The 18,304-nt window shown below is 33.7% G+C and overlaps 1 protein-coding gene across 1 annotated transcript; it reads left to right on the top strand.

Annotated features, from left to right (window-relative positions):
• Positions 1–8,591: 8,591 nt before the first annotated feature.
• Positions 8,592–15,286, top strand: LOC123563499 (uncharacterized). Its single transcript, XM_045356337.2, has 7 exons — positions 8,592–8,723; positions 8,843–8,871; positions 10,459–10,563; positions 11,558–11,696; positions 12,129–12,142; positions 13,974–14,081; positions 14,718–15,286. Exons 1-7 carry the CDS (start codon positions 8,693–8,695, stop codon positions 14,982–14,984), a joined length of 693 nt encoding a protein of 230 aa, XP_045212272.2. The 5' UTR covers positions 8,592–8,692; the 3' UTR covers positions 14,985–15,286.
• Positions 15,287–18,304: the final 3,018 nt, after the last annotated feature.

Below are 18,304 nucleotides of genomic sequence, written 5' to 3'. Positions count from 1 at the left end.
TGCAATAGACTTTTAAGTTGTATATAGTTATATTTGTACTTGATGAAATAAGTAAAAATCACAGAGGGGATTATGATACCCCCAGCAAAAGTATGAAGGGGATTTTGTAACACCCAGTCACTTTTCAGTGGAGGGGATTTTGATCAAAGGGATTTTGATTGTCTACTGAGTAAAGATCCTGACCCAAATTTCACGAAAACTCTTAAGTTATTACTTAGTTAAGTCTGCTATTCTAAAATTGAGATATTGATGAGTTATTGTTATTTAATGTTGTTGTTTTTTCTTGTAACAATATATTTATAGTTAAAGTATACTATGGTAGTAGTATTTGTCAGCAGTACTTATTCAAGTCACGCAAATATGATATTTCTATTTAGGCACGATATAAGAAACTTAATCCTTACCATACTAAATTACAATAATGAACTTGTCTATCTTTCAATTTGGACAGTACTATTAATCATTGAAAAGGGTGCATACCAAAAAGTTACTGGCTGAATGGCAGACAGTGCAGATCATGGTCAGTCTGCACGGATGTGCAGGCTGATCATGATCTACACCGATTGCAAAGGAAGAACCAATCGCACACCCGTTAACCGGTTCCGAGCAAAACAGTTCGTGGCGGACAAAACAGTTCACCGATATTTTTACCGACATCTGCATTGGGGTAAGTATTCTCCATCCAAGAATCGGTTGGTGCAAAATATATTAAAGTTTTTTATTTCAGTAAAAAGTAGCATGAACGAAGTACATGCCATGTGCTTCCCGTTTAAAAGTAACTTATATTTAGTAAGTTATGACGAGTTAAAAGTGTAATTTTGTTGAAAAAAATGTGAAAACGAAAGTTTATCACGATATATTTAATTCACTTTTCAATTTAGGTCTATTATATTAACGTCAACCTTTAAAATAATGTTTGCCCTGAATATTGTCCAATTTTTAAGCGACAAAACGCAATATTCAACGAGTTATAGACATTCAAACATGACATGGTCGAAAAAAAGTGTGGCGGCATTGCACAGCTCAAAATTATTTGTGTGGCGAGCAAAAGCAGTCCTGTGTCTTTTCTTATTTAACTTAATAAATGGTCTAAATAGTGATATAAAACTTGTTAATCTGATTGTTTCATATACTTCATTTCTTAAATCTTCCATAAGTTCTGCCGGTACATGTTATTTTTCAATCTCTTGAACACGTGCATATATATTGTACGTTAATGCAAACTCCTTATAGAATCGGGCTTTTATGTCAGTCAGTGTTAGAGCAGGCTCGAACCCCCAGCAATCTATATCTTCCATTGTTTTGCCTTTACCCCTTGCAACTTTCTTTCCGTCTATGCAAATTTGGAAAGGTTTTCCCCTACATAGTTTGCAAACATTTTTATAGTGTCTACAAAAACACCTGGTAGTATTGGTTCCAATGCGTCCTTGGCTGTGATTGGTTTAGATGGCACTGCAAAGTTGCGTTTTGTGTAGAACAATCACCGAGAACTTGTTGCCCACTTACAACTTGACCTGTATTTCGGGGACCGGCCATGAAACGCAAAAATATCTCATGGAACAGCTTGAAACCAACTTTCCAAAAACTTAACTTTGTATCGTGCATCTGGGATGAAGAGGATTATTAAAACCATTCTACAACATCAAGGAACAACAAATAGTATATGTTTTCCATCGGGAACTGTTTACTAGCGACTATAGATAGCCAGTTTTTATATAATTCTAACTGACCATGTTCCTTAAATGTTTCTATTACCTCCGGTGTCTTGTCATTAATATCACTGACAGTTAAATTAACTTCAGGTGGGTATGTTTCTTCTGAAAAACAGGGAGAGGATTCTAATTTGAATGTTGAAGTGTTTCCAAATTCCTTGTTTTCGATAACGTTTAGTGAAAGACTGTCTTCTGCTACTTCAGATAAAAAGAATTTTCAGTGTTGTTTTCTTCAAGTAGAGATATGTGTAACTGATTGCTTTCATCAACGGATAAGATATGTGACACAGGTTTAATACATTCAAATATTTTTGTTCGATATCCTGTTTTTCATGTACGACAGCCAAGCTCAAGTTGTTTGTACTTTAACGTGTCAAACTTATGGCTATTACAGAGGTGTTGAATTAACTGGCTGTAAACGTCAGTTGTTGCATTGCAGTAGTAGCACAGGTACATATGCATTGTGATCCTGATAGAAATATCGCAAATGATATAATAAAGTAAGTGGAACGTTCCTAAATGGGAAGGCACCACATCAAACTACCGTACCACTGCAAACATAATTTAAAAATGTAGGAAGACGTGTTGATGATATATTACATTGTTAGGCGGATGTATGATTAATATATGCTTTGATTTCCATCTTTTGTTAATATAAAATAGTGTAAATTGCAGTGTTGTCTAATTAAAAACGTTACTTATTAAGACATACGAGCTTGATATCACTATTTATATCATTTATTAAAGTAAAATAAGAAAGACACAGGACTGCTCTTGCTCGCCACACAAATAATTCTGAACTGTGCAATGCCGCCACACTTTTTTCCGACCATGTCATGTTCAAATGTCTATAACTCGTTGAATATTGCGTTTTGTCGCTTAAAATTTGGACAATATTCAGGGCAAACATTATTTTAAAAGTTGACGTTAATATAATAGACCTAAATTGAAAAGTGAATTAAATATACCGTGATGAACTTTCATTTTCACATTTTTTAAACAAAATCACACATTTAACTCGTCATAACTTACTAAATATAAGTTACTTTTAAATGGGAAGCACATGGCATGTACTTAGTTCATGCTACTTTTTACTAAAATAAAAATCTTTGATCTATTTTGCACCAACCGATTCTTGGATGGAGAATACTTACCCCAATACAGATACCGGCAAAAATATCGGTGAACTGTTTTGTCCGCCACGAACTGTTTTGCTCGGAACCGGTTAACGGGTGTGAGATCTGTCCCGCTTTATTGGTTTCGAGATGTTACTAAAAGTTGGTAATGAATAATAACAAAGAATTGTTAAAATTTCTGCTTTATTTTCACGAAGAACAAGAATTTGCCGTGCATGTGTGCGAAACCGCGTACAGTCCGACACCGGGTACACTGACTCGACAGTTACAACCAGCCACAACTCATTCATCCATAAGCGAGGTACGCAACGGGGGAAGAAGTTTCCTTGTGATATCTCAAGCGGTGATAAATTACTAAAAACTTTAAATTAGAATATATCATTTTAGTTAAGGGTAACAAAACTACTAAATATGTTCCATTTAATTTAATAAATGGTTGATCTTCTCAGCGCGCACCTGTTCCGTGTCCCGATTATTACAGAATCTAGGTCATAACCTCTCAACTTAATGTTTGAAAAGGGTCATTTTTTGTTAAATACGTAATTACTCATTCATTGAAAATCTCCAAAGTTTTAATTTCTCATAGTTTTATTTTAATGCTCATTTATTTTCCTTTGTTCTGACTTGTAACTTATCTTTATCCTTATCACAGATTGGAACTTGCATAATACACTCTGTTGCAAAACAGCAAAATCACATATTTTTTTTTCATACAAAAATGACCAAAATATTCAAGACACAATAACAACAAAATCAAGAATTTATCAGAAAAGTAAAATATAGTACTGAGAACTAGTATTGTCTTCAATATTTATTGGTGCCATGCAACGACCGATGCGCATAAAATTACTGCAAATGTTTTTAAATCAGTTTGTACAAATGAGCCGCTCCATGAGAAAACCAACATAGTGCATTTGCGACCAGCATGGATCCAGACCAGCCTGCGCAACCGCAGTAGATACTCACTACTATTAAACAGAAAATGTAGGGTTGAAACTAGTAAACAAGGAACAACGGAACTGTATTCTCTGGACTGTATATGAGTCAATGCTGAGAAAGGCTGAAAACGGACAGCAAAATTGGGCTTACAAAGTGAAGTGGATTGGGGAAGTATGGCTATATCCGCACTCTGTTAATAACAATGTATTTATGAAAGTGATTAAACAAAGATGTCCGGACATGTATATTGCTTGGAACGTATGTAAACGTAATAGTCCGAGTATAATGCTGTTTAACGAAATAAAACAAAATTTTGAAATGAAAGAATATTTAATGCTTATGGAAAATCTCAAATATAGACATGTTATCACGAAGCTAAGGCTGTCATCACATTGTCTGGAAACTGAATATGGTAGGCACAGAGGCATTCCGCGAAACGAGCAGTTATGTGCACTATGTCAGTTAAGAACAACAGAAGACGAGTATCATTTTACGTTAGAATGTCCGGTGTATAATGACATTAGAATCCAGTTCATACCTCAAAGATATAGAACTAGGTCAAATATGGTTAAATTCATAGAATTACTATCATCTTGTAGCATAGAACTATTATACAGACTTGCCAAATATTTGTTGAAAGCGTTTGAGAAAAGAAAATCACTCCTCAATGCCAATAAAAGTCTTTGTTAATGACTGAAATTAATATTTACGACAATTTCATGTTGCTACGAATATTATTATTGTCTTAACGTATCATGATATTGTATATACATACGCAAGCTGATCTGGATTCAAGCTGGTCACAAATGCACTATGTTGCAGTTCAAATATATAGGTAAATATAACGTGAAAAATTCAACGAAAACTTCGCCAATTTTCTAAGTACAAAGAACAAAACGGGCCATAATTCTTATGGTTATTGACATCATCTGTTCATAACAGCTGTACAGAGTTTTTAACTTTATCGGAGTATAAAAACAGAAATGCATCAGATAGTTACAGGTTTTGACTTTCACACTTACCTTATGATGATTAACAAGTTTACAAAGTAGTACTACACGATATCTTAACCAGGAAAACCCATTTTTTATCACAAGAGCTGTTAGAAGACAGCAACACTCGACTAGTTGACAACCTTGTCAAAAGTTAACTGAATGAAGGTAAAATGGAAAGAAAGGTTAGTGGACATGACCATTATTATGTCAGATCATCACAGTGAACAATTTTCAATCCATTACCACAAGTGGATACTGATTTACAAACTTCTGTACAAAAACTTAACCAAAGATTGCTAATTCTTAAAATGCAAAATATAGTTATAGAAGGAATGCACTGTCAGATCATCACAATTAAAGAATGTGAAGTTTAAATACATTCTTACAAGTGGTTACTGAGATACCAGTTTACATAAAAAACTTAACCAAATCAGAACGATGCACCTGGCGAGTACAAAAACAATGTACTATTTAAAACATTTCGAAAGGTCGAGGCAAAAAATGGCCAACATTTTCAGTTCATCCCAAAATTTAGGTGACTTTGACTTAGATTAAACTTTTCTCTTTTCTTATTACACAAATAACAAAAACAACAACAATAGTTACGAAGATAATAATAATAGCAATATACTATTGCCCCCATCACTTGGATTTGAACTGCCCCTTTAGATTTCTGACATTGAAGAAAACGCATAAGGGCACTGCACCATGGTGTAATTTTTCAAACCGGAAGACACTATCGTATTTTGATTGTTGTAGCACATTTCTAAGCAACCAAAATGGCACTTGAAATCGGATTGGTTCTTGCATACACACCATGTGTTATTCAGATTTCCGTGGAATACCGACACAAAATAAATATACGTTATTTAAAATGTGGACAACTGCTTCGTGGTTTCTATGTTAGCATAGTATAAATGTACACTACCACTTTAGAGACTGGAAGTTATTTTTCAAGTAATGACTGTTATACATAACATTTAAACGTGCTTTTAGTTCTGTATTTACAAATACAGTTACTTTATATATTTAGTCTGATAGTTTGATTTGGAGTCAGCAATGTTTTTGTACTTTTATTAATGGAACGGTCCGTTATGCAGGTAACGTTATTTAGTATGATAGTGGTTCTTACACAAAAAAGGCAAAGTAAATCATATTGATTTCCCTAATCGTCAGATGAGTCTATATATTGAACTCTCATGCGTCACAATCAGACATAGTCAAACTCATCTAATAAGGATTTCAGTATCAGATAACAAACTATTTCAGTGAAAGAGACGCGTTGGATATCTTAAAGGCCGCAGCATTAAACAGAAATTCACCTGAAATCACTATATTGTACCTCCATGTAAGATCTGCCATGACCGACAGGGTAACCAAACGTCCTCGCGCATGGTCGCAAACTGTGGCCACGATCCATAATTACAGAACCTTTTATAAAATCATACGGTTATATGTCGTAGTCACAAGAGCTCGAACCGGGTTTAAAACCTTTCAGACATGATCAATATTTTCGCTGCACTCAGCACAATCCAGTGAACCCTGACCCTACGGCTATTCAAGGTATTATAACATGGTCTAATTCACTGATCAACTTCTATATATGCACGGACATATACCGTAAAAGTAACACAACCTAGTCATAGGGGCTCGAACTAGGGTCTATACAAAATAGTAATATAGTCGAGGTTTGAACACATTCTATGACCTGCCCTGACTTGTCAACGTTTATATGAAAAATGTCTGCTAGGCAGGACGCCAAAACGAAAGAGGGACGAATGCACGAGATAACCGTGCGGTGTATAAGTTTTCTCACGATCTTAACTTCACGCTTATCATAAGTTGCAGGTAGACATGGAGTATACAAAATCATATTAGCATTTAGGAGTGGCCTGTCGCTTTTATTAATAGATTTGAAAGGTTACTGGAATAAACCACTTCAGTAAAGGGGTACCCTTCCTTTTTATAACTTATTTTTATAATACATATTTAAATGACTTCCTCTTCGACAATTAGACGCCGTGGTGCAGTGGTAAGCGTGACGGTTCTAGAAGCCAACTTTTGCGAGTTCGAATTACAACGGAGATCAATATTTTTTTTTTTCATTTTATATTTTTTTCATTTTATATTTTGGTAATATGCATTAAAAATGATAATAATGTTAAATATGTATTCGTATGGATGGATCCGTACCCCTAGATACTTCCTATTTGAATTGAATTACTTGTATCATTAAATGCTATTTTCGCATATAACATAGGTTTTTCAAATATCTTTTTGATTGTGAATTATTCAACATGGTTGACATAGCTCTTGACAATTTGGTCATTCAACTAGCTGATGACACTGATTCGGATTAAACCGACACCGCCAGCCAGTGTGAGGATGCTACATTGGGCGCGTGTATTTGAAATGTATTGAATGTATTGAAATTGTATGAATGAAATTAAAAATGAAATTGAAATGATGAAACAAAATGAAATTAAAGAACGTGAAAAAATATAAATACACAGTCATGTAAAACAAATTCAATCATAAAACAAATCGCCCTATATGGGATTCGAACCCGCAGCCTCCTAATCGCAAAAGTTAAATCACTAGCCAGACTCCTCAATTCTACCAACTGAGCTATCATGGCAATTTCAGTCTGCTTAGTATTTGAAATATATATTTATATAGAAATTAGAAGTATAGGAAAATGAAATAAACTAGATACATAGCAAAATTCGTGCTATTGCCACAGTTCCTTCCACGATATATTATAGAATAATACACATATTAAACTTACTGTTCAATAATCATGTACAAAAGCTCTGATGATTTCAATTATCATTTAAAACGTCAAATAAACGAAACTATGACATATCATATTTGCAAGATATCCGTGTAATTGATATACACATTTCATATTACTATTTACTGAATAGAAGGTTTTCTTATTTGAACAGTTGGATTGCGGAGCCTTCCTTCGTTGGAGGTCGTGTTCAAACTCTTCTCAATGATAATGTTTGGGACAACTAGGAAGTATTAGCACAATGTTTTTGAATAAACGGAAATAATAATCCATACGATAATAGCATGATCTGAACATAAACATGGTACTTGAATCTGTCCTTCACATTAACATGTATACGTCCGGACCTTATTCAAGTACATACATTGCACTGCAGCAATACTGAACCTAGTATACTTGATCTATACCATGTTAACAAGCTAGTAAACTGGCGTATGCTTCTCAAATAATGAATATATTTTGGAGAAAGGTGTGTCAATTTTTGTATAAAGGAAAACTACAATCGGGAATATTGCTCAATGCTAATATAGGCCTTGTAGGAAAATTACATCACAACATTCTGTAATATTTCTAAGGACCATAACTCTTAAACCGGGCATGGTACTTCCATGTCCCAACAAAATGCGCTGGTGGACACCTAGGTAGAACCATATACACTTCAGTAAACCAGCAGGATAGTTTACATACATGAAAACAATTTTACATATGATCCGGGTTTCGAAAAAGAAGGCCAAATATCTCAAGTTCTCCAAAAATTGAAAACACAAAGTAGTGCATAAAGGGTAAGCGATTCCAAGTCAGCGGCCGCGGGTCCCTGAAAGTGAAAGCCAGATAACAGCTGCACATGTATAAGTATTTAGCAAATGAGAGAAACATTAATATAATTCAAATTTCAATCACTCTTAAATAATATTAGAATTATTATACGGCCAAGTAATCTTCCCTTGATCTATCTGGAACGAATGCTGCGTAGTGTATCCGGTTCATCTTGTCCAGAAACTTTTGGTGGACAGTATATACCAATCTATGGGATGTAATGGATAAATTACGTACTTCCGATGGCAAATCTCAAATAAATGTATTATCTCTAGGTTATATCAAGAACAGACTGAAAAGATGAAATGCTTTATCCTAATATTCTTCCTAGGTATGTTTCTTTTTTAAATAAAGAAGACTTCGTTCCGTTTGTTCTATGACTGATGAAGGATTTTATATTGCCATCTTTAATGATAAATGTGACGCTTTTGTCTTTTTTTTTATTTTCAGCACTTCAGCTGGTGAAACCTAGTGATTCAGTAAGTACTTTACTAGCTTATGTATCACAGAAATAATTTGATTTTTTATTTTCTTGTTGATTTAAGTACTATACATGTTTTACAACGATAACTTATGTTTTTCTTGTTAAGTACTAAATACGTATTTCACTGATCGTTTTCGTAGGATATATCGGATTACTACGATCTGCCACTATTAACAATATCTTGTGATTATGAGATAGAAATATGTTTACTGTTTTATTTTAGTACATATTATATATTTTGGTACTTCTATAAAAAATGTTTTATGAAAATGTATTATGCTATGTGCATTGATGTAGCCAACAATATTATTTTGATATTATTTTTGTTCATCCTCAATACTGTACTTTATAACACTATACCTTCAGAACGTTATATGATATTATGTATATATGTTTTTTTGACCTTGTATTAGATTGTAATAGATTTATGGACGAGGAACCATAATGGCTCAAGTCCTTAATTAGTGAAATAAACTATTCTTCTTCTTCTTCTTCTTATTATGAAAAATGATCTATCTTATAAATTTTCGATTTATTTTTTGTTTGTAAAAATTAACTTACAACCCAAGATGACACTTACAAGTAAAATGTAAAAGTTGTTGCACACTTTGCCAAAAATACTTTTTGTGAATTTTAATGTACGCTCAGGTCGATGATATTTCAATTTTTCCAAAAATTCAAACGTCACCGTCATATGTCGTCATTGATTTTACGACATCAACCTTTTATAAAAAAAACCAAAAAAACAAAAAAAAAAACTAAAATATAAAAAAAATCTGGAATATACAAACTAGTGAAAAAAGATATCTGAGGAGAAGGTGATAACAGAAAGATATAAAGTCGTTACCGTGCCCTATCTAAAGATGTGTGACAATTGCTTGATTAAAAAAACAACACAACAACAACACAAAAAAAAAAAAAAAAAAAAAAGAATAATAATTTTCTTATAACACGATTTTTGTATGTTATTGGAATTTTTAACTAATCAGGCAGGATAGTTAAAAGAATAAAATTAGAAATTTAGCGTATTTTGATATTTTGAAAATTTGATATGTTGTTAATGTCAATATTTTGATCGAAAGATATAGTAAATTTCAAAAAGGGTATTTTGAGCATTTTCATGATTTTTAAGATACTGGCAAAATACCAAATAGCGCATTAGCTTATTTTGTTCTGTATACTGCGGTAGAATAGAACTACTTACGGAAAAAGTCTATGCTGTCATCAATCTTACTTTTTAACATGTGTTGTCATGCACTGTTTAAGACAAACAATCCTATTGTGGGGTATTGCCGGTTAAAAGTCTTCTGTGTGTGCCGACAATTCAAAATGATACGATTTTAGTAACAATTTTTGTGATATATGCAACTGATGTATGAAGTGAAAAATAACTAGTGACAGTTGTGGGCACTTTTTGGGCTGTTATTTGTGTTTCAGATATTTATCTTACTGGAACAAATTCGAAAACATTAACTAGATAACCATGTTTATCCAGCTAACGTGAATATGTTCATGATCCTAAAGAAGTTATCTTACGGCAGATATATGCGTTCATACATTCTTTACTTTTTATCATTTACAGAAGCTATGCTACGATAAAACCTGTTTTAAGGAAAATTGTCTGCAAGAAGCCATTGATTCAAACACCGTATCAACATGCCAAATGGACGAATCCTACGGTTGCGCTGTGAGTTTACTTCATTTTTTCAGTTTGACTGTGAAATTATTTTGTATAATGCTGAAAAGAAAATTGGTTAAATATTCATGTTTAATGTCATATAGAAATATGAATGATCCATCTTTTTTAAATATTTGTCTTTGGTGTCACAAAAGGCAACTTTGGGGTAACATGAATGTCTTCGATATAATACTGAGTATTCATATATTTAAAAAAAGATCAACCAGGGTGCTTATTTATTTGTGCGAACATGTTCTTTTCTTAAACGTTAATAACACAATTTTCAACCATAACGCTATTATTAACTTCACTGATATCTAAGGAAACACAAGTACTTTTCCCGCCAAAATGGAAAGAAATCAATAAAATCAGATAATCATTTTCTTAAAAATGCCTTAATCCATGTATGTAAAACAAAAAAAGTTCTAGCATTATATCTCAGAAATAGATTTGAACACCACTGAACTTATCACTTCTCAATTTAGAAATAATACTACTGTTACACAACATATGAAAGCAGAATGCAATAATGAAGTATCATAAATGGCTACTTACGTGAAAAATATCTAAAACAATCTTTATCAAAACAAAAATTGGGTTTAAAACAATATTTGTTAATTGGACTACACTATGAAGCCAGCGAAAATTGAAAATTACTCATGCATACAGGAACAAAGAAAAAGTTAAATAACTAACCATGACACTGACCTCTGAGCTGTTGCAGCACGTCACATCGTATTATGGTTGTCGTTTGTGCCAAGTTATTTCGAAATCGTACATTTAGCTACAAAGTTCTCGGCCGATCAAAATGTTCTGAAAAATAAATCTTGAAACCATTTAAAGCCCTAGTGTTACAATAGCCTTTGAGCTCGAACGAAGAGTCCGTGGCAGGTGTTCCACAAAAGATACTGTTTTCTGACAAAATAATTATTTCCCTTTCATCTCATCATTTTATGCTTACTTTATGACTCTATTACACATGTTTTCATTTATTTTGTTACAGTATACGAAAATGGTAAGCAGCAGTGTGTTGATCATAGCAAAATGTTCTGATAATAAGTGTAGGCCGTTCCACACAGCGCCAGTACAAGAGACACTATGCTGCAGCGGTGACTTGTGTAATAATGGAACCCATATACCAGGTAATTCTATTGTCAAGTTTCTTATTTGATAGATTATCTTAAGTTTTTGCACAGTGAAAGTTGGCACAGCATACACAGCCAGAGCCATACATAGTAAAGAAGGTCAACCACAAACAGAAACTGTAGTACGTTGTTTTGAAAGTGCATGACACTAAGTGACATAAAGTGCACAAAATCCTCTTGTTTGAATTTGGTTGTTTTGTTTGCTGATGCTTACGTTCGCCTTTGTTTGTTTTGTTTGAACCCACCAAAAAGAGAACTAGTCAATATCCTGGAATCTATTTTCTCATTATGTCAACTTTTGTAATTGAAATCGGCGAACACTTTTAGCGATAAATGTGACATGATATTTGTTATATTTTAGCAGTTGCAATTAGTGAAACAATATATATTTTTAATTGCAAAATCAAATTCAATTTTGTCTTTTTACAGATAAATCATCAACGGTAAGTACTTTCTAGATTCAGTTATCGAGCTAACCGGAATAAAATGATGATTGAGGGTGGTTTGATTCTGCGGCTTTTAGGGTTCTATCACTGCAGGGATAATACACGTTTTTTATGTATTAACGTCTGCAGAAGCCTGCGGGAATATTTGTGACCTAAACCGAAACGTGAATTGTCGCCATTCTTGCATAAAAAACATGACACGACGACTTAATGTATTGTTTTCATGTGAGATGACTTTACGATTCCGATACATTTTTGTCATGCTGTTGTTCTTGGAAATGGTAAAACATGTTTTAAGTATCCATAACCAAGAACACTGCCAAACATATACTGGATCTTTATCAATTATTTTTCTCGTTATTATAACACTACCCATAATCTTGCATATCATTTAAAAATTTGGTAATGAGGAACATAATTTCAAGAATAATAACTTTACATTCGACTCGAGTTATTTTGAGTATGAACACATTTCGAGTACGGATGAATACGAAGGCATTCAATATCTTTCAAGATTTAAATAAATTCTACAAGAACTACCGACTGATACATCCCAAAAATATTCATAAATAATTGAGCCGCGCCATGGGAAAACCAACATAGTGGCTTTGCGACCAGCATGGATCCAGACCAGCCTGCGCATCCGCGCAGTCTGGTCAGGATCCATGCTGTTCGCTTTTATAGCCTACTGCAATTAGAGAAACCTTTAGTGAACAACATGAATCCTGACCAGATTGCGCGGATGCGCAGGCTGGCCTGGATCCATGCTGGTCACAAAGCCACTATGTTGATTTTCTCATGGCACGGCTCATATGATTCCTTAAAAAAAAAACAATCGCACAAGTTACACGCAGTTCAATACATTCAAGGTTATCTACAAAAAAAGAACGACGCTGATGTTAAAACAAGAGCACCTTAAGTCCAAAAGGGGCCATAATTCTTGCAAAAAGCAATAAAGAGTTACGGTACTTGCTGTGCAGAGTCAGCTTTTAATGGCAAATAACTGATCCAAGTTCTAAAGCGATAGCTTCGACCGTTAAGGAGAAAAAATGATATAAACGCAAACTAAACCAAGAAATCTAATATTTTCTAAGTCCAAAAATAGCCATAAGTCTTGCAAAAAGCAGAATGGAGTTATGTTTCTTGCGCTTGATGGTGAACAAGTGTTGCAAGTTTTAAAGCAATAGCTTTGATAGTTTAGTAGAAAAGCTGACCTAAACACAGAACTAAACCAGGCAACACCGACGCCGACAAGTGATGACAATAACTCATCATTTTTTTCTCCAAAAATCAGATGAGCTAAAAAAGGTACAGAGGGCGAATCGAGTAAGTACATAGTTGCAGGCAGTGCGTTTTGGGTTTCATAACTGATGCAGCAAAACGTCATTTGGATTTCATCTTTAATGCTACAAAACATAGATACAGATACCAGATTTCCTTCTGCGCAAGGATATATGTCCGGCCCTGGAAAAAGCATATTCAAAAATAAAATCGTGCATTAACAGCACATTATTTGCCTTGTTTGTATACGATTTTTCTCTCGCTAGTACAGTAGTGGATCCAGTGAAAAAAGTAGTTAATATGCAAAGACTTTTGATAAATTTTGGTGATTCAGGGCAAGCTATATGGTGTTGTACAACACGGAGATGGTTTACTGTAAGAACAACAAAATGTACAGTTGCAAAAACAAGAAAAATATCGCAATATTCTAAAACATTTATAAAATTGAAATGCGAAAATGTAAATATAAATATATAAAAATAAACATATTTATACATATATTGGAATGTACGAATTGTAATAAATGCAGTATGTTTTTGAATTTCAGACACACTGTCATTCCTATATGTGTGCCTCCGGTTTGGATTGTTTACAGAAAGGCATTTCAGATGGTTATTCCCGTACGTGCCCGATGGACCCACAGTATGGCTGCTATGTATGTATATTGTCATACGAAACACTAAAAGATTATTGCACAACTATACTTATAGTAATTTTTAAAAATTATGTTGAATTTGACGTCACACTGACACACCATAGGTCATATGGCAACTTCAAGCTTTTTTTTTTTTTTGCACCTCTTTGAATTTTTTTCATGCACGGGCTGGTACCTGGGTAGAACTACTGATCTTCCATAAACAAAGTGGATAGCTTCTTCACATAGAAATAATTATACATCCCAAGCGAGGTTTAGAGCCCGAATCGGTTAGGAGCAAGTGGTCCGGAGTCAGCTGCTTTAGCCAGTCGGCCACCAAGGTTACTGGATTTATGTCAAAAAGACAATATTCATACTGTATGTTTGTGTGTGTGTTTTTTTTTCTCAAATATATGACGTTGGTCAGTTGTTACCTTTCCAGTATTCCTGGATTCTGCACAGGTACTTGTTATTACTTTGATTGTAAGTAGCAACTCCACATTCATCCGAAGTGAAAGGGAAACACTGATTTCTATCAAACATTTCAGAAATCTCATTCTTGATTGAAAACTTTACGCTTCATCTGTTGAACTAACCAGGAGAACACACACATGATATGTAAATATATATATATATTACCTCATTTGATATATTTAGGTTCATAAATCAAAAGGCGGGAGTGTTACATCAGTGACAGCCGGGTGCTCTGAAAGACTATGCAAGCCGTCATTCCATCAATATGGCGAAAACCAAAATGAGTACATGTGCTGCACAGATAATCTTTGCAATGACGGAAATAAAAAGGATGCCAGTGATGACATAGGCGATAAAAGTGGCGCGTACTTTGTATCCCCAAATCTCTCAGCCATAGTGATCACCATTTTAACGGCATTTTCTGTGTTTAGTCTCAATTTCGAATTTTAAAATCAATTAAATCTGATTTATATTATCGACTAGAACCACACTACATCTGATGATATCTAGTGGAACTTAACCTAAAAGAAAACCTGCATTTACTAGCATTTAAACGGACAGTTGGGAGATAATGTTTGCCTTCTTTTTACACATCAAAGTATCCATGAGTTAAATACAACAGATCTAAGAAAATGCTAAGATATTTTGCCGATGTCTCAAATATTATCCGAGGTATATTTTATAAAATGTGGCGTACGTTTTGTTTGTTTATATTTGTCTTACAGAAATTTCAATAAAGTATATTTTAGCTATCTTATAATTTTCTCATTCTATGACCACACCCCATTTTAAGAAAAGAAATCACTTAGAATATAAAAAAAATAACAAGACATATAGGTCAAATCAAAGGAAAAGCTTGTTAACACTCTAGAGACCACATTTATGACTGTATCTTCATGAAACTTAGTCAGAATGTTAAACTTGATGATCTTTAGGTCAAGTTCGAATCAGGGTCATGTCGGGTCAGGGCACCACCTACGGTTGTCAACGCTCGTCAGTAAGTGCCTATCATTCGACAAATATGCAAGAAAAGAGTTTAGAAATATACAGTTTAAAAGTTATAATATTCAATAAAAGTAAACCTATACAAAACAAAAGCTGTCAGCACAGCAACGCTCGACTATTCAACAGCGTTGTCATTTAAATAAATATAAATGTCAGAAAAGGAACATAATTTTCACGGTACAAATGTAAAACAGAGATGCATGTCAGCTCACCACAGTGGAAAGTTTGAAGTTTCAATCTATTCCAATTAGTTTGTATTGAGATGCCAGCTTACATACAAAACTTGCTAAGTAGAAAAGGGTTCAGAATTTTGTAAAATGCAAAGTATACAGTAGAGTTCTACTTACTAATCTAGTGATAATAACAAGTGTAGACAGTTTCAAAGCCTTATCGCTAACTATTTTACATTCCACTTCCTTGTAATTTACCATATGATGGTAACGTATCTAATATTTACATTCACTGTATGAGTTGTGTAGAAAGAAAAAAATACGTATAAACAACATTAGTGTATTGATATAAAGAGTGGTCTTCTCCGCCACCGACTGCACGTGCGATCTTACGCCATGCACAAAAGCATCAAGTTAGTGTCGCTTGAAGAAACTTTTCCAATTCGGATACCAAAATTTTAAAATGAACATCAAATGGTACCTAAAACTTGTTTTTTTTTTCTGTTTGAAAAGATTAAATCGATACGTTTTTGGATTTAATTATACCCTAAATCAAAAGTCACGAATTGATTTTTAAGAAGGTTGACTACAATTGTAACGTGGGCGGATCGTCTTGCCTGTCCTTTTTAAAAGAGCCTGACATTTATTTTGATTTTCTGATAATTTTAGTATCAAAACAACTTAATTTTGTTGGAATCTGTTGTAAAACATATCAATAAAAGGACTGAATGCTATTCTTTGAGCGTAAAACTACATTAACTACATTAGGACCTTTGCAAATCAACCAAGAATCGCGCTAAATAAGTCGATTAGGAGACACAAAAGTTATGCAATTTTAGCATACTTACATGGAGTCAATGAAATATACAATGAGACATATCAAGGATTTGTAATTCAGCCAAGCCGCTGACTCGGAAAAAACATAGTTTCAAATATTAGGCACACTACAGCTATAAACTATACCTGGCAACTGGTCGTACACAATATAATATTCTATTACATACTCATTTAAAATTTACGTTAAGTTTCAATGGAACCTGAAACGTCAATATCTTTCTTATATCTTTCTAATATCTTAATAATTTTAAGTGAAGATGCGTATGTAATAAAACGATTATTAGATTTGCATCAAGAAATATGCACTCGTTCTTTCGCGGAATAATATTGCGCTCCTAAAGTCGCGCAACGCTGCAGAACTCATGCATATTTCACGATACAAAACTAATAACCTATAATTATCACACGTCGCGGGAGTGTAATTAATTAATAGTGATAATATGTATAGGTTAATAAATGGGAGAGCGGTGCCTTTGAGCGATAATGGCCCTGGCAAGGTGATAATAGCCCGAGGGCTATTATCTTCTTCCAGGGCCATTATCACTCAAAGGCACCGCTCTCCCATGTATTTACCTGTTTATTACATGTTTACCTATAATATAGTAAGAAATGTTTTTTGTGCCATTTTTGTGGGTATTTGCATCTTCTGGCACAATAAATTTCAGCTTTTCAGTTTCTATATTATTTGTATAAGAGTCTATTTACTGTATAAAATCAAATACCTGGATACTAAGTTGTACTTTCTTGCTTATTGCATAATTTAGGGATAAAAATACGATATTTCACGAAGAATACATGATGTTACGCTCAAGATGGTAAAATAAAACGGAAATATTCGCTGTTTTACCTCCACGAAACGCCATGACGTCATTTCTGTTTACGGACGTTAATTTCCCGCGCTAACGCCAGGGCCATTATCGATAATGGCCCCGGGGCTTATTATGATAATGTGATAATGCATGACGCAATGCGATAATGGGAGAATTTTCAACACAAATTTGTTACTATTTATAGGTACTCATGTAATAAAGTCGAATAAAATTGATAAAATTGAATAATTCTCGACAGAGCCTCGCATTGTATTATTTTATCCAACTCGTTTAATATGAAAAGACACTCATGTAATATACTCTATAGTATACACATTTTATATGGTAACAGCATTTTTAGCAGCATAGCCTCTGTAAATGATGTGAAATAAGAAATGCTTTTAAAATTGACAAAGCACAGAAGCCACGTTAGATATTGGCTAAACTATTAAAAACTACTTGGCCCTGGAAGATGCAACTTAAATAATGCCAACTAGAATAGACAATGGGCGTTATCTAAATGTAGGGACAGTCAGCTAATACATATATTTAGCATCAAGATATACACAAAAACAAATAGCATTTCATTCATTACATTAGCACAAAAGTAGCCATCCAATTCTTCATTTCTTTAAAGCATTGCGAAGTAAATATATTTTCCTAAACTGACAAGTTTATTTCTTTCAGCTGAACTCATAAAAAAGATTTGAATCTATGTACTCTATGCCACATACAATAATATTTTTGCAAATACATGTATACATTGTAGTTTCTTTAAATCATAATAAAAAGGACAAACCAATAAAAATGGAATTCATTTTCAATTTGATGCACGTTACATTTTGTACATAATCGCTTACTCCTTACAATATTTCTGAATCTACCTTTTTCGACTGCAAATTTATGGGCAGAGCATCTGAATCTAGATACAATTTACGCTTACGAATAT

This window comes from Mercenaria mercenaria, chromosome 2 (genome assembly GCF_021730395.1).
Source record: "Mercenaria mercenaria strain notata chromosome 2, MADL_Memer_1, whole genome shotgun sequence".
Taxonomy (NCBI): Eukaryota; Metazoa; Mollusca; class Bivalvia; order Venerida; family Veneridae; genus Mercenaria; species Mercenaria mercenaria.
The sequence above is the reverse complement of the archived record's forward strand: the minus strand, read 5'-3'. Positions and strand labels throughout refer to the sequence as shown.

Coding starts and splice junctions, on each gene's coding strand:
- LOC123563499 (XM_045356337.2), top strand. CDS start 8,693: ATGAAATGCTTTATCCTAATATTCTTCCTAG. Junction 8,724..8,842: donor TATCCTAATATTCTTCCTAG/GTATGTTTCTTT, acceptor TTTTATTTTCAG/CACTTCAGCTGGTGAAACCT. Junction 14,082..14,717: donor ACCCACAGTATGGCTGCTAT/GTATGTATATTG, acceptor TGATATATTTAG/GTTCATAAATCAAAAGGCGG.